Here is a 21,584-nt window from a genome sequence, read left to right on the forward strand (position 1 = left end):
TGCCTCTACACGAAAGGAGCCCCGAAATTTGCCCCTGTGAGTCTGGGGCGATTTGAGTGTTCAGCCGCAGGGATGCGGCGTTTCAGCTAGGGCATTCATGTTAAAGAGTTCTTTAAAGTAAAAACATGTTTTTTGGGAGGCTTCAGACTCTCTTTAAAGGCCTACTCCACCTAGTTGATGCCCTAACTCTCTCTGCCGAGAACCTCCCAATACATTCCCCCCCTCCTATCAGGTCACCTCTTCACATTAGATTGTAAGCCTGTGGCCGTGCCCTACCTCCTTGTGTATCCTACCTGATCATGCATCCTGCTCACAGAATGTCAACTTGAATTACTTGGACTACTACTCCAGAGTACAATCAGGTATTGTGTGTCATACTGCTTATTACCTGTATTGTGTTACCGGTGGTTCTTAAACCAATTCCCTAATGGGGAGCATTTCCCTCATTTCCTGTGCCAGAGAGAAAAAGTGACAGAATATCTTACATTTTGGAGGGAAAATACAATCTTTGACCACTGGAGATTTATAAGCAACTCCAGTTAAAGTGATAATCTTAATTCACCTCACTCTCTGGTTGGAAAGGTTTTAACATTAAGGACAATACAGATAGTCTGGGCGATGCCATTATGTAAAGAAAATAAACTCACCCTGTTTTGATGTGCCTCCAGTTTAGTGAAAGAACATTTACGCAAGTCTCCAGCCATATCTGCAAGAGTCTGTGGGGCAGTCTGATTATCCCTATCATGAGCAGCAAGAGTGCGCACCAACTGCTGAGCAGCCCATTGTCTGTGTTGGGAAGACAATCGTGAAGAGAGGCAGCAGGCAGCCAGAGCATTAGCCAATTCCAAAGGACCTACAGTGGCACAAGAGAAAGGTGAGATACTTCAGAACAACTGACAATATTCTGACTATAACTTACTCAATTTCACCTTGAATTTCATCTTGTCTGACCACACACTTGCACAAATATCTACAGGCCCTTCCAGTCTCCCTGCATCTCTTGGTAATTTTACCGTCTTTTTCTCACCCAGAGCTAGCAGCTGAACACGATCTGTCTTGGATTCTATTGCTCCTGCCATCACCATGCCCACAGTCTGCCCAGGCTTACTGAGCATATTAAAAGTACTGAAGCACTGCTCCCAAGTAGCTGAACACTGCTGGAATCTGAACAATTTGAGCATTTCCAAACTTTCAAACAAGCTCTACATAAACTCAGTCACTCTCAGTGGCCAAACTACCATATTTCTATAGTCCACAATCCCAGACAGCTTTTTACTACTTTAAACTCCCTACTCCAGTCTCCCATTCTCCTACCCTATGCATTTCAGCCAAGGACTTTCTCTCTTTTTTCAAAGTTAAAATTAACATAAGAAACTACTTCACTTGTCAGCCTAGTCCATACATATAGTACAGACCCCAAATTTTACTTCTTTGTCTGCACACTCTCAGTTTAAAACACCCTCACATCTCTAAATCACATCCCACCACCTGTCCCTTCACTCCTATTCCCTCTCACCTCATTCTTCACATTTTCTCATCCACAACACCTGCTGTATACGTCCCTCTTCAACCTATGCATCTCCAGGTATTTTCCCATCCACGTTCAAGCAAGCCCTTATACAATAAATATAGGAAAAAGCCCTCTTTGGACACTACTGCCCTTCCAAACAACTGGCCTATCTCTTTACTACCCTCCCCTATTAACTACTGGAGAGATATGTTTGCTTATACATTTGTGTGCCACCACATTGTAAAACCTATTCTGGGTTCTACCCCAGTCACTCAGTGAAAACAGCCCTAGTAGAATTGATCAATGACTTATGAACAGCTAAATCTCAAGGCTACTCCTGCTTCTCAATCTCTCTTCAGTTTTTGACACAACAGACCATCCTCCTCATTCAGGATCTTGCATCCCTGGCTTTCTTCCTACCTAAAAGGTAGGACCTTCACAGTTGCACATCCCAGGATCACCTCTACCCCACATCCTCTCCCTTGTGGAGCATCTAAAGGCTCCTCAGATCCCTTCTCTTCTCTATACTTATGCTATCAGTCATCTTAACAGCTTGTTTGGTTTCCAGTATCACCTATTTGTGATAAAGTCAGTAGTAACAGCAAACAATGTCAGCAATCAAATAGAGTGGGTTTATAAGCAGTAACCTCCATTATTAGGTAGTGCAAAAGTTTACCCAACATTGCTGCACTCCCAGGAGAGAGATGCAGCCAACAGCCCTACTTCTCTTTACACTTTCTTAAGAAAACTGATGCAGGGATACCTCAGAGAGACACAAAAGGGGAACATAGCACATATCTTTAATACCACTCTCACCCTTTTTGCAAAGCCACACATTAAAGGCATACTATCTATGTATGCATTTATTTTTAAATGCTGTATGTTGTAGCACACATTAGGACAAGTACTAGGAGCAATTTGATTCCTCACACAGCTGTTCCTCTCAGCTGTAAAATCCTCCGTCAGTTTTGGCGTCAGTGTTGGATACATGTCTCTGCACAGGGGAGTTGCTATCAACTCCTCAGTTTATAGTTTAATTATCGCCTTGCTGAAAGAATCTTGTTGATATGGTGGTAAGGGGTTAAAGATTCGAGCAATGTGTGTTTATTATCTTTGCTTCTCTTGACTGATAAAGATACTAATAATGCTAATTGTAAACAGTGGTCTGCTCCTCTCAGCAGCTTGTAAAGTGGATGCAGCCTGGAGTGAATCGCCTCAAGCAGGCAGCCAGGCAACCGGTCTGAGTGTAAACACAGACTAGTGTTATAGCTAGTTATATTCCAACAATTTTACAGCTCATTTAGTTACCTGTTACCACCTCAGATCAGCCTATTTCTCCTCATGTCTCCTGCATGCTGTGAGTGACACAGTGACATATATTTGTGAGCTGTGTGACAGAGTAACCAAGCAGCTCAGGGTGACCCAAACTACTATGAGCTGTGTGAGAAATGAATTTTTAAGCAGGGATAGCGAGAGAGAGACCCGGGTGAATAAATAAAGTGCCACTAGCACTAGTGGTAATGTGTACACTAATATAGAGTATTAAAAAAAAAAAAAAGTCGTTTCAATCGATAGTATTCCTTTAAAGGACTTACGAGCTGAAAAAAAAAAAGTTAATTACCTTAGTGCACTGTTAGACCTCTGTGTAGACGATCAGTGCCTCCCTTGTACTTTTCAGACCCCCTGTTATCTTAATCCTCTTATTATATGGCCCCAACTCAGCCCAGGGTCGCCTTATCTCTGTGTACTACAATCGTTGCTTTAAAATCCCTCTGCCTGCTTAGTTCAAATAGAAGTGGCTGCGTAGGATTACAGCCCTGCCCGCAGCTCATCCTCACTCCGTACACTGAGTCATAACATTTATTTTTTTTACATTTTTTTTTTCATAAATAAATGTTGCCACGCTATTTTACATGATAATAAAATGTCCCCCATCAGTTATAAATGATTTTGAATTCAATTACTTACACTGCAAATCTCCTGTAAACAAATGCTGTTACTAGGTTACCTTCTTCCTCTCTCAGCGCTTCTGTTCTATGCTGAGGGGGCACGGCTGGCTTGAAGTGAAGTCAGTCATGTGGGAGGTCATGTGGTGACGCCCACATGACTTATGACTCAGTGTACGGAGTGAGGATGAGCTGCGGGCAGGGCTGTAATCCTACGCAGCCACTTCTATTTGAACTAAGCAGGCAGAGGGATTTTAAAGCGCAAATGTAGTACACAGAGATAAGGCAACCCTGGGCTGAGTCGGGGCCATATAATGATAAGAGGATTAAAATAACAGGGGGTCTGGAAAGTACAAGGGAGGCACTGATCGTCTACACAGAGGTCTAACAGTGCACTAAGGTAATTAACTTTTTTTTTTTCATTTCAGCTCGTAAGTCCTTTAAGAAAATGTGTCATCACCAATGAGACTGCTACACCCCCCTCGAGGGTCTGCTTACTGAAGTACAGAAGTATACGTCTATGTATATTTGCCTATGCCATGTGAACCATAAGCAATTCTGTGTAGAACGTTGTACTTGGCAAATGAACGCGATACTGATTCTGACACTACTCATAGTGTAAACTGCAGTTTATTCAAGCCCAAAAAAAACTCCCCCAATATAAACACATAGAACATTAAAATTTGTCATTAAGCATGAAACGATGACTCTTACAGCCTGGTATCAGGTGTTTCCACTATACACTGTTGCCATCAAGCCATTTTACCTCTCTTCTCCATCTCAGCCTTGTCGTAGTTTGGCCTCAGCTTAGCCCCTTTGTCTGCAAGTAGTGCTACAAGTGCCTGGGTCACCACAAAATTGGGTGAAGTAACAAGTTTATTTTCTTCAGCAATACCCCGTAGAAAGCTAGGTAAGAATTTCCTCTGCACTGGGTCATCCACAGTAGTTAAATTCACACCAGTTGCTGCGGATATCAAATTCTGTCGTAACATAAGAAAAAAACAAAAAATGTCACCAAGTTAAACTGCTGTCAGGCAGCCGCAGTTCGCTAATGCACAGTTTAGCAAGTGTCATGCAATGGTAAGAGTCCTGGACTTGTATTACAGCATAGCATTTAAAACGCTTTAACCAGTATTATTCAGTTAACAATGTCTATGAAAGGGAACCTGTTAGAAGAGTAATACGGGAGCGGTCATAGCAGATAGACTAGTTTTAAAATGTGCAAGTTCCCCTATGCTACCATTTAGTGTAAAAGCACCTGTGTAGTGCATGCCGTCACAGGACAGCGACTCAATAAGTCGCAGACATGGTACAATTGGCATTTTCATCTCTAAGATATCCCATATCCACATTTCTGCCCCAAAAGGTTATGGTAGTTATTTTTCAATAGTTTATACAATGAAAAAGCATTGCTGCACCCTTCTTCTTAGTTAAACTAGCTTTTACAAGAATTGTGGTTATTCCTCACCAGTTACTATACATACGTTTCTTAAAAATACAACCCATTTCAATATATATGAAACACACAAAACAAAAATATATATACACAAGAGCTGAAATGTAAAAAAAAATATAACATTTCTAACCTGAGTACAAAGCTGAACAAGAAGTCGGGCTGCACTGGGAGTACTGGATGCCAGGCAGCCAACGGCTGTACTCAGATAAGCAAGGCAGGAGATGGGTTTGCTGGTCTTGCTGTGTAGACCACGTGTGCGATCAGCAGAACTAGCCAGAGTGTTTGAAGGGCTGGTGGAGAGGCCGGCTCTCCCTGCAGCAGCCAGGCACATGAGACGTACTAAAGTGCGTATGTCAGTTAGGCCAAGAGACTCCAGTCCTGCAGCAAGGCTGCAACTAGACCCACTGGAAAACAAACAAGAAGAGGAGGGCATTTTTACAATGACAGAAAGTACATGGTACCTTGAATAATAACAGCACACATTTTCAGGAAACCTCTGCCAAAACAATAACAAAGATACGGCTGGTATGTTAGGTGACATGTCATTATTTCTGCACCACTTTTATCCAGATCTGTGAAATTACTCTAGCAATCTCCCCCCTTTTTGGCCTTCTGCCCCTTTGTTCCTCTTTGCTCAATCATTCCCTTACAGAGTGCAAGTGCACCCACCATACCAGCCATAGCAAGGTTTTTATATGTAAGAGAAAAGCACACACCTAACAGACAGTAGTGAGAGAGCACGCATCACCATGGTTCGTGCCAGAAGCACCTGGGCAGCAGCTATTACCCTGCGTAATGCCATGACACGGTCATGTGGGTTTACAAGAGCTGCTGCCTGCTCTCCTAGAGTTATCCGACCTGACGAGCTCTTTTCCAGAGCACCTTGGCAGCCTGGAAAGGAGATACAAGATGGTAAGTAGACAGTAATAATAATTAAACAATCCAACACCTAAAAGCTACTGGACATTGAATATTTCACCAGAGTGTGCACACCACTGCAATGTACCCTTCCTCCTTTCACCTGGGAAAACAGAAAGTGATTTCAACCCACAACCCAAGGTACCTATTTGCATTAGTGTTTCCTCCATGCTGTTGGTGGCTGTTACCATGGCTACAGAAGCCCCCAGTGGGTCACTGTCAGGGAACTGCACTGGCTCAGGAACAATCCTGCGGTCACTGAGGCCAAGAGGTCCAGCAAGCAACTCAAACTCTTCTTCTCCAGTGAGTTTCTCATCCTCATCAACATCCAGCATGTCCCAGTCTTCTGTTAGTGCATAACAAAGTTACAAATACTTCCTAATAAAATGAGGTTGATTCAGGATTATGAGAAAATTGTAATTACCTTCATACACACTGTCTTGCTTGCCAATCAAATCAGGAGCATGTCCTTTATACCTAAATCACAGAATTAGGAATCAAAAGTCTCATCACATGTCCGTTTTAAAAAACGTAGAGGTAAATGACGAAAAAGGAACCAAGGTAAAATTATGTAATATTGCTAGATCATGATTATTAAATTATATAATTCTACACATCTCTACAGTTAAGACAAAAAACATACAACGTACATGGAAAAAAGGGATATACTGGTAGGTGATCAGAGGCGCCAGCAGAATAAAATTAATATAAAATTGTTAAAAATTGCCGGGAGGGAAAGTGGTGGACTTCCCCTCAATAATTAGACACCAAGGTCTGTCATCAAATCAAACGAATACATTTATTCAATGGGGGTACTATTGAATAAATGTATTCGTTTGATTTGATGACAGACCTTGGTGTCTAATTATTGAGGGGAAGTCCACCACTTTCCCTCCCGGCAATTTTTAACAATTTTATATTAATTTTATTCTGCTGGCGCCTCTGATCACCTACCAGTATACTTGAGTCCACCCCAGGTGGAGGGGTGACCCTACCCCATTTTTTCTGATCTACAGAGAGCGACTTCTTAATCCTGAGTGAGGACAGGTCTAATCTCCTCACCTGCCTATACAGTGGTTGCCTGAGCGGTAACCCATGTTTGTGAGTATAACCATCTCACTTATTCATTTCCCTTCGTATCTCTGACATACTACACCATATTGGGCTCTCGATTTCTCTCTTTTCTACAGTATATGGAAAAAAGGGAAGTCAGATCATGCATACACTGCAAAATGTTATGGCTATAACAAACTGTGATTTCATTAGAAAGACACAAAACAAGTCTGAACATTGGATGCTTGTGCTAGGTGAGCACTGAAAGGTGGCCACTAAATATACAATTTGCCGAATGATCGTTTACAAATGATTCATCGTATGAGCGATCGGAAAGGATCATTTGGGACCAATGACGAAAATCTCCTAACCAATCCGATCAGACTGATGGGATCAATTTGAAATTCGGATTGATTTCATTAATCTGATCGGATTGTTTAGGCGCATTTTTCGATTAATGGTCACAAATGATCCTTTTTGATCGTTCATATGAAGAATAGTTTATGAACGATAGTTCCGAAAATTGTATCGTTAGTGCCCACCTTTAGATAGTAACGCAGCCATAGGATTACCAGCAGCAAGTTGTTTATTTCAGAAGGCAGAAAAGAGTTTTACGTGAAAGTACAATTGCTTTTATAAAAAAAGCAGTCATAGTCACTTGCAACAATCTGAATCTCCACACTAAACGCATCTCAATGACTGGAATAGCATTTTTTCCATTAAAGTCAGTCAAACTTTTTATAAGCCTATTGATTTTTTCCATTAAAGTCAGTCAAACTTTTTATAAGCCTATTGGCCAACCCCCATCTAGCAGTATCTGGATAATATAATAAGTCCAAATACCTGAATTTTAGTGGGACTGTTGTTGCTCATTGCAGCTTTCCTTGAGCTGGGCAAGAGAGGGACAAGAGGTGTGGCCAAGCACAACAGCCAGAGGCAATGACAAGGGTGAGCCAACACCCCCTGCTCGCCTGCAAGTTCAGAATTCAAAGAAAGCAAACACGACCACACTAGCTCTCAAGTTACAATGGCTACTCTGCTGAAAGCAGCAAGTGGTTAAATGAATTAAGGACATTGCAAAGTTACAATAAGGCAAAAAGTTCATTTTCATACTCACTTTTCTGATGCCGTTGCTTTGCGCTTGCTCTTTTGGCTGAGGTACTTCTCCCGGCAACTGCCACACAACAGATAATAAGGATTCCCACTACCACACTCCCCACCAAACCATCCATCAACATAAGAGCCATTACTGCGATATCCCTGGCGGTTTGCACTGTGGCCACAGCCTGGATGGTACCTTCGCATGTGCTGATTGAAGCTGAGCACGCTTGCCTCACACAGCTCGCAGATTACAACCTCCTCTCGTTCATCTGTCTCGCACACGTGCTGTGAAGGAAGTAGATACATTGTGTGAGCATACAACGCACAGCTCTAGACACATTGAAAGGAACAGTTCAGCAAGTTAGTAAGGGATGAGACCGAGCAGCAATCTACAAGGCCTAATACAAAACACAACACAAACACAAGATAAAGCTCAGGTCAACTGGCATACTGAAAAACAGACCTTCTAAAGTCTGATATAGATTACTACATTTAGGCAGTGCACTGTACTTTATAGTGATCTCCACCTCCTAGTTTGTAGCTGGATTGGACAAGATACTCTCCTTTCCTGTGTTATAATTTATACTTTTTATGTAGGCAGGCTTATCATCCGCTCCCTCTATAGTGCAGTTCTATATGTTGGCACTTTATACAATTAGATAATAAGAGACCTGCCATTTGAGAGAATATATAAATGCCTTTTCAATTAAATTAAGTATTGCACTTGGCCTGTTCTTAAGTGTCCAAATAGCTGTTATGAATCAACGGTAACCGAGAAAACTTACATAAAAGTTATATAGCGGTAGGAGAACAGAGGCGCTAGCAGGATAAAAGCGGATAAAAACGTTAAAATTTGCTGGGAGGAAGCGGTGGACTTACCTCCATAAAGCAGACACGAAAGACTGTCTGAATAGTAGCAATCACATTTATTAACTAGTACCCCAAAGCAGTGCAACGCGTTTCGCAGGCCCAGCCCGCTTCATCAGGCAATAAACATGGGGACAAGACAGAATTTCAGCAATAGCAGGTGTAGCGCCTCAGTGGGACTCACTGAGGCGCTACACCTGCTATTGCTGAAATTCTGTCTTGTCCCCGTGTTTATTGCCTGATGAAGCGGGCTGGGCCTGCGAAACGCGTTGCACTGCTTTGGGGTACTAGTTAATAAATGTGATTGCTACTATTCAGACAGTCTTTCATGTCTGCTTTATGGAGGTAAGTCCACCGCTTCCTCCCAGCAAATTTTAAAGTTTTTATCCACTTTTATCCTGCTGGCGCCTCTGTTCTCCTACTGCTATACCGTGTCCACCCCTGGTGGCGGGGTGATCTACCCCCTTTCGCATCTACAGAGAGCGACTTCTTATCCCTGAGTGAGGACAGGTCTAATCTCCTCACCTGCCTATACAGTGGTTGCCTTTGTGGTAACACACGTTTGTGACTATAATTTTCTCACGATAACCTTTACTTCATTTATGCTTAACATACTACACTATATTGCGCTCTCGGTTTCTCTACACTTTATAAAAGTTATATGCAAATTGAACTCTGTGATAGGTAATAAGACCTACAGTATAAAAAAAAATATATAAAAATAAAATAAACAGCAGCATAAGAGTTAGATTTGTGCTATTTTAAGTAAAGCTGGTGAATGACAGAGTCCCTAGCTGGGAGCTGCATGCATCGATGCTCTTCATCTCATGCTGGGGAGTAAAGCAAGGGGTCAGGGATTACAGCAGAGATGGGAGCAGCTCCAGCTGCTGTCACACACCCATGTTGGCCAGTCCAGTACCTCTGGGATCCACATTCCCAGAATATCATTATCGCTGGCTAGCTCCTGTCCAAACATTGCCTCCATGGCTTCATCATCAAGGTCAATCTCTAGCTCCTCATCCAGATTCAGGTCATACAAGGCTCCGGGTTCTTGCTGCAGAGACACACCATCTCTCCGACCTTGGTTGCGATGAGCTTGGACGGTGCGGTACAACCCAGCTAGCCAAATGATATAGAAATACAGACAGTAAGAGCTCGGCTTTTCAAAAAGGGTCAGAGAATTAGTTTATGCCAAGTATCCAGCAGCACAGCACATAGTTTAGTAGACAAGACAAGACAAATAACATTTATATTGCGCTTTTCTCCTTGCGGACTCAAAGCGCTAGAGCAGAGCAGCAGCCACTAGGGCGCGCTCTATTGGCAGTTGCAGTGTAAGGGAGACTTGCCAAAGGTCTCCTACTGAATTAGTGCTGGCTTACTGAACAGGCAGAGCCGAGATTCGAACCCTGGTCTCCTGTGTCAGAGGCAGAGCCCTTAACCATTACACCATCAGCCAACTGCCATCAGCCAACTAGTAGTCCCCAGACCCCCCAAGCAATCAGCCTGGAAGTTCGCTTCGGCAAAGAACATTGTTTTTCCTACTCACCCAGCTCCCACGTGACGTTACAATCAAGACACTCCATCCCCCCCCCCCCCTTCTGCAGGTGAGCCTTTGGCTAAAATGCTTTCTAAATTTTTCAACGGAATTACAAAAATCAGCAGAGGTCAGTTGTTCACACATTCCGGACACAATATACTTGTAAATTAATCAATGTGTTATAAAGCCAGAGGATCCACACTGCAAAAATGTTGGGGGCATTTTCAGAAAGAAGTTAGTTTCTATATGCTCATCATGAATGGGGCACTTTAAAGGGACTCAGAGCCGAAAATAGTAAAAAGATTTATACATACCTGGGGTTTCCTTTAGCCCCATCCGCTCAGATCGGCCTCACGCCGCCGTCCTCCGCTGCCCGCAGCTTCGGGAAATGGGTCCCGTCACTGATGTCAGTCGGCTCCAGTCTATGCAGGAGAAGTGCGCCCCCTACGTATCTCTCCAGCAGCTGCTGGAGAGATACGCAAAGAGCGCAATTCTCTTACGTCAAACTGGAGCCGACTGACGGAAGTGCGGGGACCCAGTTCCTGAAGCTGCGGGCAGCAGAGGACAGCAGCGTGGGAGCGATCCGGGTGGATGGGGCTGGAGGAAGGGTTTTTACTATTTTCAGCTCTGGTACACTTTAAATAAGTTAGTGTTCAGTGGGATGTGATGTACAACTATCATTATTCCGCATGGGTTTCACATCGTGCATACCCAACATTGCTCACAAGTTCCAATCAAACACTAGAGTTTAGCTGCTGGGGTTCTTTTGCACAGTTTCTGCTACAAAAGGTTTAAAAAGTATGCATGAAGTGTTACAAGTTTAATGCTGCATAATAAACAGCTTACCTGCCCTTGCCAACAGAGTTCTTGCTGCCAGATCAAACTTCTGTCTCTTTGTTACCATGGACCTGCCCCTAGTCTGTTGTCCACTGCTGGCTCCCGCATTTTCAGACTGTTCCATGCTGTCTGGACTATAACAATAAGACGATTGTGTAAGTAATGCTTGAAACTCTTATAATATCACTTAAAGTATTCGCATTTAGCACTGTAAAGAGTATATAGTCTTGCCACTTAACTGTTCCTCAGAGGGGCTTACAATCTATTTCCATCATAGTCTAGAGCCAATGTTAGGAGTAAGCCAATTAAATTACTGTAACTGCATGTATTTGGGATGTGGGAGAAAACCCACACAGATCTGGATAGAACACACAAACTCTGGGAAGATAGTGCCCTGTTTGGGATCTGAACCATGGACCAGCACTACAAGGTCAACGTCCATATAATTGATTGAAAATATCTCAGTATAGGATAGGGTGTAGACATGCCTGCTTCAGTGCTGATTATTAGTTAGCTGATCTGCATTGTCCAATCTGATGACTAGGATAAGGATTTTTTTCATGCTGTTTTGCTACAAGGAAGAGTAAGGAGAGTTACAATAAGTGTAAGCAGGTCATGCTGTGTTACTGGGATACCTGAATAACAGAACTGGCTGGACAAAGTGGAAAACCTCTTGGCAACCCGGTTGTGTACTGAGCTGTTTATCTAATGCTCAGATTTGAGATTTCCACACACAAGCTGGCAAGTAGAGAAATGTGTTAATGACTGTTCACATTTTCCTAAAACTCTTATTTTTGCAATAGAAAAATATGCATCAGGGTGCCAGCAGTGATCAAGTAAAGGCAGTAGGTTATACCACTAAAGTGCTTAGTGTACCAATGTGCTGTTAAACATATAATTCTTTAAAAATGTACAGTAACTAGATTTTTTTTTTACCATTGGTATTTCTCAAGCTAGTGTCTTCTGTAACAGGTTGTACTTACCTCTCACAAAAGCACTCTTCTAGTTCTGGAGCATCAGCAGAGGAGACATCGCCTGTGAAAACGACATCATTGGATTTACTCCCGACACCTGAGACATCACCTCCCTGGCACTGCTCACTGCTTCTCCCCGAGTATCTTTCCTCATCATCTGGATGCTCGATCATCCACATAGCCAGTACAGTGATGTTCTGGGGGTCAGCCTCTCTTGCACCTACAGGGTAACCGAATGTAGGGAAACCACACACAAAATTAGAAACAAATTTCAAATGAATCACAAGATTCAACAGCTTGACTAGGAACAGGGTTACATATGAAATGACTAACAAAAATATGTTCTGATATTGTGAGGTCTTTAGAAATCCACCACCCCACTACAGAGCATTACTGTATATTACTAGTCTTTTTCAGTTCCTCAACGTTGAAAGTCATCTGTGACAAGATTCATTTAGTAAGGATTTCGAATTATATTTTACCTTTATATAATCAATTAACATTGACCCTTGTGTGCCCTTTGCTGTGAGTATTATGACTATGCATGAAAACTTCATGGAAAGCAAGCCCTCCCACAATGGATTAAAGAAACGTTACCTGTGGCTTCCATGGCTTTTTTGATCTGTCTGATGGAGAAGCCCATTTCTAGAAGAGGCACGACCACAGCAGGAGGGGGAGGGGATGTGGACAGGCGGCTGCTGGGGTCTGACAATGCTGGAGTAACAATGTAGAAATAAAAAGATATGACACCACTTATTGGCAAGTTACTGCAAATTTAATACTGGGAGGACTGAAGTTAATGAGTAAATTTTCAGACCGAAAAAAAAGAAAACAAGGGGAAAAGTACTTTCCGATAACATACTAAAAGCTGCAAAATTAGTGATCTACAGTGAAATTCCCAAACCTGTCTTCAAGTTCCATTAACAGTCAAAAATTTGTAGATATCCACATTACTGAAACACTGATTTCCCCGTATACGCGTAATGAAGGTGGAGGGAAATGCAATAATAAATAATGATAAAGGGTGAAGCAGTAAAACTGCTCACCCTGCTGTGGCAAAATTTCCCGGTGGCGTGAATTACTATTCCCTTCCCAAGTCGTCTTTCAGTGGGGTAATACATAATTCGGCTCCCAGCTATTGCTGGCGGCCAAATGGCATGGTTTTTAATGCAATTCGGACTCCACCTGTTGCTGGCGCCCAAATTTCAGCAGCCGTGTGGCGCCCTTTTTACCTAACTCCAATTTCCCCTACTGTGTATATATGAGGTTACCTGCAAAAAATTATTGATTGGGTTTGAGGACAGATTTGGAAAACACTTATTGGCATCTAAAAAGAGAAGAAAAAAAAAACTCCTCTTGTCTAGTTTATAAATATCCATATGCCTGTGTATGGTATGTGCTGGTTTTCAAACCAAGAAGATGCTCAGACATAGATCAATAATACAGGCGGTTCCCAACTTGCAAACCAGGTTCCTTTCTGGATGTTTGCAAGTTGCATTTGTATGAGTCATGCTATGTTATACGTTGTGGAACGTTGATTAATGATTTGCTTTTGGACAACTCTGAATTTGATATCTCAGAACGACAGTACACTGATAATCAATCTCCCTAAGTCCACACAAGTCGCAGCTCTCCTCCGCTGTGTGCCATTACACACACTGATGTCAGGAACCACAGAGTTAAGTGGCAGTTCCTACGGACGGGCTAGGGGAGAGGAACTACCACTTCCTCCCCGCCCATATTCGATGTCGGAGATTATGGATGAGCAGAGCAGAGGCCACGGGGACACTGGAAAGTGCAGATGGTGCTGTGACATATGTCACAGCACTGCACATAAATCAGAATTAAAAGTTCAGGAGTACTTTAAAAGCCCTGTAGACATAATAGTAAGGAGAACAAATTCTATGTAAATACAAAGGGATTGACACGCAACAAAACTTTTGAAAAGGTGTAACAAAAATCTGTGAGACAACTAAAGCGAATAGTTGTTGCATCATTTGCACTCACCTGTACGGTTAGTGTGCCTTGATGGCTGAGAGTCAGGTGATGTAAGGCTCTGTCTCCTTCCTACTTCTTCTGTGGGTGATGTGGGTAATGATGTGATTGGAGGAGTCTGTGCACGACGTGTGGGTAGAACAGTAGTGGTTGGGTAGCTTGAAAACATCTGCCTAAAAAAAAGTTCACAATACAAACTGTTAATGCTACGAGGCTCCATTTCCTGCATGAAATTGACCTGAAACAGATAGGTAGGTCTTTGAGCCCCGGGGATTCTGAGAATGGTATTTTACGATCCAATTCTTCTAAAATCATAGAAACAAGATTTGCGCCCAAAAACATATCTTGTCATTGAAGAATGTTTCATAATTTATTTATATAGCATGGACATCTTCTGCAGAGCTTTACAGTGTACACAGGCATGCCACTGACTGTCATCACTCAGAGAAGCTCACAATCTAATCCTTACCACAGTCAGTCTAATGTCCCTAGCAAAGTCCAAGGCCAATTTTGGAGGGAACCAATTAATGTGAGCCTGGGGCCCTGGTGCTACAAGACGAGAATGCCACTATGCCACTCTTTATATATAGTTGAAAAGCACCCATATGGTATTTGTCAAGCTATATGAGGTTAATGTGATAAAAAAATGTTAGTTGTCTATACTACGCAATATGAACAACAATAAACCCAAGTAAGGCTTAACTTATAAAGCAGGAATGTTCATGCATTGATATTATGATTTATTGAGGGACATTTATTCTAGCATGTATTTTTATGCACAAAGTAACAATAAATTAGCAGTCACAAATCGGTAACATTGTGTACCTCAGTAAACTGAGTGGCATGACTCCCGGGGATTCTGATGCTGGCACAGTCTCTGTGTCGGTCACTGGAGTGGTGGCAGTGGTGGTGTCCTCCAGGGAACTGCTCATGAAAGAGGTGGTGCTGGATGCAGATGGGCTAGTGGTAACAGGAGTTTGGGCTTGCTGGACTTGGTCACTTTCTTCTGTCTGTTGATCTAAATCTGGATGGCAGAGAGAATTGACATAAAAACACAAAGGAGTTGCATGCAATTAGAGTGAATCAATGAGAAAAAAATAATCCTGACTGCAATGCAAATTGCATGAAGATTATATGAAGCCTGAAATTGGGCACATCAAAGTGGACATGGAGTGCATCTGACTGGCCCAATTCCAAGCTGTATGCAAATTGCACGTCTGCACTCAACCCTGTATTATTTTTACCTCATTGACCACCTTGCACGCATACCTCTAAAGACCAATAAAAATATTACATTTACAGAATTGAGTGAAAAATATTGTAATCTGATCTCAGTTATGTGTTAGTGTTCGTGCTAGGATTTTGCATGGAATATGCCATCTACTGGCTGCAAACAGTAAATACAAAGTATCAATATACATTTTTACCTATTTACCGAATATAAAAAAAGTATCTAAAAAGACACTTTTGACATGTAACAGAATAAAAGTAGATTTAAAAAAAGACTGCATTGTAGACTGCCATTATGACTGAAAGAGATATATTATTGTGCATGTTCATTCTTTGAAAATTGAAAGGTCAAATGAGACTACAAAATATCAAAGAGGCTAGTAGGTCATTACAACAAAGAACAGTATATCAGCATTTCATACCTTGTCGTATTCTCCCACCAAACTGCTCTTCCAGCAACCCGTGAACTACCAGTTTGTAAATCATGGCTTGTGCTCTCTCCAGATCGGCCAGCCCCAGAGCTCGCTTTATTGGTGAGCGCATTACTGCCCTCTTCACCATGTGACGCATCAGAAATTGGAGGGCAGCCCTCATTTCAACGTCTTCATGTACCACTGGGGAACTGGCACAGTCAGAATTGTGTCCATTCTCAGCCAACACTTTGGGGATAAGCAGGAGTTCTGCATATTTGCTGCAGCTAAGTAGGACTCCCAGGGATTTCATAGCTCCCAGGTTTATGTAAGACAACTGGACAGCTCGGATTTCAGATTGGGCAATGTCGTGGTTCCTTGGTAGGTGATCGTGACTTCTTCGTTTCCCATCTATAAGGTGATGCTGCTGGTCGGTGGCTGTAGTGTCTCCCAAAAGACCAAAAGACTCACTTTCTGATTTTGATGTTAAATTGTTGGTCATTTTATCCTCAGGTAACTTTTCTGTGCCCTCGGGATCCCCCTTTTGCTCCTGTTCACTCTTCTCTTCTGATTCATGACGGTGCTTCTTCTCATGTCTCTTTGTACTGGTTTTGCCTGGCTCTTCATGGATTCCTGTTAGGTATGTAAGGTCAAGCAGGGTGGAAGCAGTCAGCCCACGGAAACGAGCCACATCAAAGGGAGGGGGGTCACAAGGCTCCAGATTGTAGAGAGGTGTGTCACTAGGCGACCAAAAAGTTGGGAAGCTTTGGTTGAGAAAAAAAATCAGAACAATACAGGAAGGCAAGTGAGGGATAGACGGGAGGAGAATACAGGAAATTATGTTGATAAAAGTTACAGTTGCTATGTTACTGACACACACAGTATCTGATATGCTACAGGAACAGGAGTGAAGCGTAGACATACAACAGCAGTAGTGGAAGACAGACAGTGACAAGGGACACTGACACAGAAAGGATAACAAATACATAAAAAACAGGCAACTAAATGCCTCATAACAATATAGCCAGCCTAGACAGATGGATATACAGTATGCTGTATATAGCACATCTACATTCTCGGGGGTTTACAGGAGTATGTAGGTTGCACTGTTCCAAGAATGTTAAATCCACTCTTTAGACAAAATTTTTAATAACCTTACAGCTTCTGTTCTGCCACTAGTTATTTTAGATAACATTAACGTGTATTAAAAAAGCCCAAAGATCTAAAGAAGCGTCAGTCATGTGAATACTACTGTAACCTGCAATGCTTCAAGCCATGGAGTAAAGTCTACTGGGTGGGGATGTGTGCCACAGCTACAACTCACCACCTCTTCCAATCAGAATGTGGAAGGTGGCATGGACACAATATCACTCAAACTCAGCCGCCATTGAGGTCAAATATTGGGGCTGGTTTGGACAGAGAAAGGGAAGCTCTGTTCAAGGACTGCCAAGAACACGGAGCAGAGGCAGTCAAATGTCCACACCTGTTTAAATCTTGAGGTATTCTGGGATATTTGCTACACTTTAAGCTTACCCAAAATGATTAGTGGGTGGGGGGTGAAGCCCCTAAGAGAAATTAACATATTACTCCAAACTAAGTGTACAATAACCTAAGAAGTGTCCCCAACTTTAACTTTAGAAATGTTGACCACATAGTAAAGGTAACCATAAAGCACCTTAGGGCTTATGGAGAGATCAGCAGAAAAAGGTTAGGTATACCAAAAGAAACCTAAAATAAAGCACCTAATCCCCAGGGGCCCGATTTAATTAAATCACATGAAAAATCTAGAACGTCTGTTACCACACAGATCCAATCTTCATTGGCCAATTTTACCACTTCCATATAGTATGAAAGCTTACCTACACAATCTGTTCATAGTATTTGAAATCTGTAGACCCTCATACTACATGGAGGAGGTACAAATTGGCCAATAAAAATTGGACATGAGTACCAGGCTATAGGCTGTAACAACCCAACAGAGCCAGATAAAATTAGCCAATGGAACCTACTCTTACAAAGCTGTAAACCAATAAAATGCTGCTTTCAACTTTCTGTGATTGCGTTTCTCTCTGGGTTCTCAAGTTTCAAGTCTCAAATTAGACATCAAAACTGAAGACAGAAGCCAGTAATAGGATTTAAGCTCCCCACACACAGATGTACATACCTAATGGTGATCTCTGCCTCGTCCCACTGTACTTTAGCAGATGTACTACCCTCCTTCACAACACCCAGTAGAGTGGCATGCCGACCAGTCTGCTTGTGAACACACCGACCACCAACTCGGAGTCCTGTGTCTACGCCACCAATGACTGCTAAAACGGGCCACACTTCCACACAAAGAGTCTTTAGTTGTGTCTCTCCCAACTCTGCAAGTCCATGTCTGCCATGTTTTGCCTTCTCTTCTTCTTTCTCCTCTCGTGCTTCATGCTCTTCACGACTCTGAACTGAACGACTTTTCTTCAACTTGCTACCCACTTCCCTCAGGCAACCTTTGATCTTCTGTAATCGTTCTACCATTTTTTTATTAATGCAGTGAGTCCAGCGTTCAGTACGGTGCAGCACTCTGAGAAGCTGCACACTAGACTCAGCCAGAACTGTAGCTACTGGACTACAGATTGGGTCACCAGGCAGCAAATCTCTAGGAGTCCCTCTCATCTGCATATCACAGATCTTAACCTGAAATGTGAAAAGCAAAAATCCAGCTATGAAGACTGAAAAATCAAATTTACAACATGTTATACCTCCAATAGTAGCTTAAATAAGAGTTGAGTACTATACCTTTTCTCCAGGGTTGCTGCTGTAAAACATCACACATGGGTATAATTCTGCAGCATCTACATCTTCAAATGCCAACTTTGGTTCCTGTTGTGGAGAATCAGGTTACAAAGTAGGTGCAAAAAACTGACTAAAGTATTTAACTTCTAAGTAATGAAACCATGGGAAGTAAAACTGCATAAGTATACAAGAGAAAAAAGTCAACCAAACAAGGCTCATAGGACCACTTTTATAAAAACACACAAAAACTGTTTCAGTCAAAATAACAGGAACGATTAAGTGGATCCAAGCATACACATAGGACATTGGCGGTGGAAGAGCAGTAAAGTTGCACTGTGTTCCATTAATTTAACCACAGTGCAAAACTGTTCCCAGTTTTCTTAAAGGGACACTAAAGTGAGGAAATTCACTTCAGGCTAGATACTTACCCACAAAATCGGAAAGCTCTGGATAGTAGAGAGCCTTCCCGTTACTGCGCTGTCTGCCGGCAAAGTGTTTCACCTGCTGGGACCCACGCACTTTCGATACACTGGTCCTTAGAACTACTCAGGACATGAATAATTCTGAAGAGCTGTAAAGGCAAACAGCTCTACTGACTGACAGCTGCGGGACAGAGGAACAAGAGGTCTCTATACTATTCAGAGCCTTCCCTCTCCTTAGGCAAGTATCAAACATAAAGTGAATTTATCACTTCATGTTTGCTTTATCTTGCATACATCTGATAGGATGTCTAAAGTGACATAAGGATTTCACTCCAGGTTTCCATTAGTATACCACATTTTAATATGATTTAAAAAAAAAAAAAAACCCTGAACGCTAAAAGCACTTTTAGAAAGTACAGATTCCTCACCTCTCCATTTTTGCCAAAAGATACAGTACGGGCTTCCATATCAAGCACACAGGTAATAAAGTCCCCCTGGGTAAAGCTGGGTAAAGTTAGAGTCTGCTCTCCATTATGATACAGGTTGCCACTATAAGCCCGGTATAACCACATATCTGAAGTGGTTCGGTGGTTGAAGTCATGAACAGGCCAACGGGAAACACCCACGCAGGTACCCTCATTACCACGATTTTCCTTCACAATGTAGAACTGCAGGGTGAGAAGTAAAAACAGCTATGAAACATTTTCAAACTATTTTTAGTATAAGAATACATAACTTACTAGCAGTTTAGCTTTTGTGCATATCTGACTTTCTTTACATTGTAAGAGCCGTTACTAATAATATGTATTTTTTTACCTGTCATCACCTGAACACAGAAAAAGTAAAAGGCAGGAAGTGTTCTCAGTGGGTTCAATGCAACAATGAAACAATGCAGATCCAGGTCACTAATAGAGCTTTGTCCCCTTTACATAAGAACTCTGGATCCACAGTGACAGTCCTGTCCACTATACAGTGGATTGTGGCTGTTCAGTCCTCCATCAAAATAAATGCTGGTGAGTGGCAGCAATGAGCAGATACTTGCAAGAACGGGAAGCTGCAGTGTTGGTTCCTGGTCTCAATAGATCGGAGTTCAGTGCATGCTAAATGCTAAGTGCAAGTGTTTGGTTGAAATGGGGGAAATATTTGCTACAAGGAGCACAGACTGTAAAGGACACAACATTTTTCAGGGGGGTAACTGACCACCCACACTTCCTCAGGTGAGGAGTCCTTACATTACAGAAACCGTAACCAAGGATTGAACTTCATTCCAATCAGTAGCTGATACCTTCTTTCCCACAAGAAATATTTTCCTTTTCTCAAACGGGTCATCAGGGGGCTCTGTATGAATGATATTGTGGTGAAACCCCCTCCCACAGTGTAATGTCAGTACCTGGGTGCTGAAATCACACTGTGGGAGCCTTGTTGCATTGTGGGAAACAGCAGCTGTTTCCAACTGGCAAAAATGTATTATCTCTTTCCACAGACATCCTCTGCCAGCAGTAAAGATATCGCCATGTGATAAATGTCAGAATGTAAATCAGGGAGAGGAAAGATTTTACAATGGGTAAACATTGACTAAATCATTTATAAATAATTATGGTAAATATGAAACACTTTTTTTCTATTACATTCTTTTCACTGCAGTATCTATTTAGGCTACTTTTCCACCAAGACGTTGCGTTTTAGGGGACGTTATGGTCGCAAAATGTGCCCCTAACGCAACACGTGGTGGTGTTGAAGTTGGACGTCATATTGAGCTGCGTTATGCAGCTCTCAAAGCAGCCGATCCAGGTTAGTGATGGGAAGTCCGGATCTTTTTAAGGATTCGGATCATTTGAATCGGATCATTGAAAAGATCCGGATCGTTGAACCGAATCATTTGAATCATTTTACTAGGGAAGCAGACTGGGTGAAATGACTAGAAGGACAGGACTTTCCCTGCACTGTACATTCTGTATGTTCCTGTTTCTTCCAGACAGACATCCACTGTGAACCGAATATTTCATTGTGATGATCTGGATGATTCGACTTACAAAAAAGATCCGGATCAAATATGTTGGCGCTTTATAAATACAATAAATAAATAAATGAATGAAAGATTCGTTCATGATCTGGACAACACTACAGTCCCACCACGAGTCACCGCAGTGCAGTGAATTTTAATTAGCCATGTGGCTGGCCGCGGAGGAGGAGGGGAGACCTCCGCCTCCAACATTACTGACCATGTGCAAACAGTCTAACGCTGCTTAGCCCAGTATAACGTACAGCATGCAGCACTTTGTTTAAACGTGCTGCGTTACTGTGTAACGCAACGTGTGCACTGAACAACACATTGATTTTACAGTGCTGTGAGTTAGGCTGCGTTACTGGCTGCTGTAACATGGGACTTTAACGTCCCATTGTGAAACCAGCCTTAAAGAAAACCTGAACTGAAAATTAAAAGTCAGAATAAGCATACACAAGTCATACTTCCCTTCCATGTAGTCTACTACTCAGTATCTTTCTCCTGTCCTGTGTCCTGTTTGTTCACTGTGATCAAGGGAATTTTCCGTC

General features: G+C 42.3%; 1 protein-coding gene across 8 annotated transcripts in view; it reads right to left on the bottom strand.

Annotated features, from left to right (window-relative positions):
- Positions 1–21,584, bottom strand: part of HERC1 (HECT and RLD domain containing E3 ubiquitin protein ligase family member 1) — a 193,207-nt gene that overhangs the window by 56,326 nt on the left and 115,297 nt on the right. For 6 of the 8 annotated variants that reach the window (XM_068275796.1, XM_068275793.1, XM_068275789.1 and 3 more), the window contains exons 36-52: positions 19,460–19,699; positions 18,613–18,696; positions 17,999–18,510; positions 15,847–16,598; positions 15,020–15,218; positions 14,207–14,367; positions 12,797–12,913; positions 12,209–12,419; positions 11,235–11,359; positions 9,750–9,970; positions 8,001–8,269; positions 6,255–6,307; positions 5,976–6,176; positions 5,629–5,803; positions 5,043–5,316; positions 4,223–4,436; positions 648–853 (exon numbers count right to left, since the gene is read on the bottom strand). In XM_068275796.1, coding sequence (XP_068131897.1) covers positions 648–853; positions 4,223–4,436; positions 5,043–5,316; positions 5,629–5,803; positions 5,976–6,176; positions 6,255–6,307; positions 8,001–8,269; positions 9,750–9,970; positions 11,235–11,359; positions 12,209–12,419; positions 12,797–12,913; positions 14,207–14,367; positions 15,020–15,218; positions 15,847–16,598; positions 17,999–18,510; positions 18,613–18,696; positions 19,460–19,699 — 4,014 coding nt within the window. The remainder of the gene's footprint in view (positions 1–647; positions 854–4,222; positions 4,437–5,042; positions 5,317–5,628; positions 5,804–5,975; positions 6,177–6,254; positions 6,308–8,000; positions 8,270–9,749; positions 9,971–11,234; positions 11,360–12,208; positions 12,420–12,796; positions 12,914–14,206; positions 14,368–15,019; positions 15,219–15,846; positions 16,599–17,998; positions 18,511–18,612; positions 18,697–19,459; positions 19,700–21,584) is intronic. The other 2 variants (XM_068275797.1, XM_068275795.1) reach the window with 2 other exon arrangements.

The sequence above is a fragment of the Hyperolius riggenbachi genome, chromosome 3 (assembly GCF_040937935.1).
Source record: "Hyperolius riggenbachi isolate aHypRig1 chromosome 3, aHypRig1.pri, whole genome shotgun sequence".
NCBI classification, from domain to species: Eukaryota; Metazoa; Chordata; class Amphibia; order Anura; family Hyperoliidae; genus Hyperolius; species Hyperolius riggenbachi.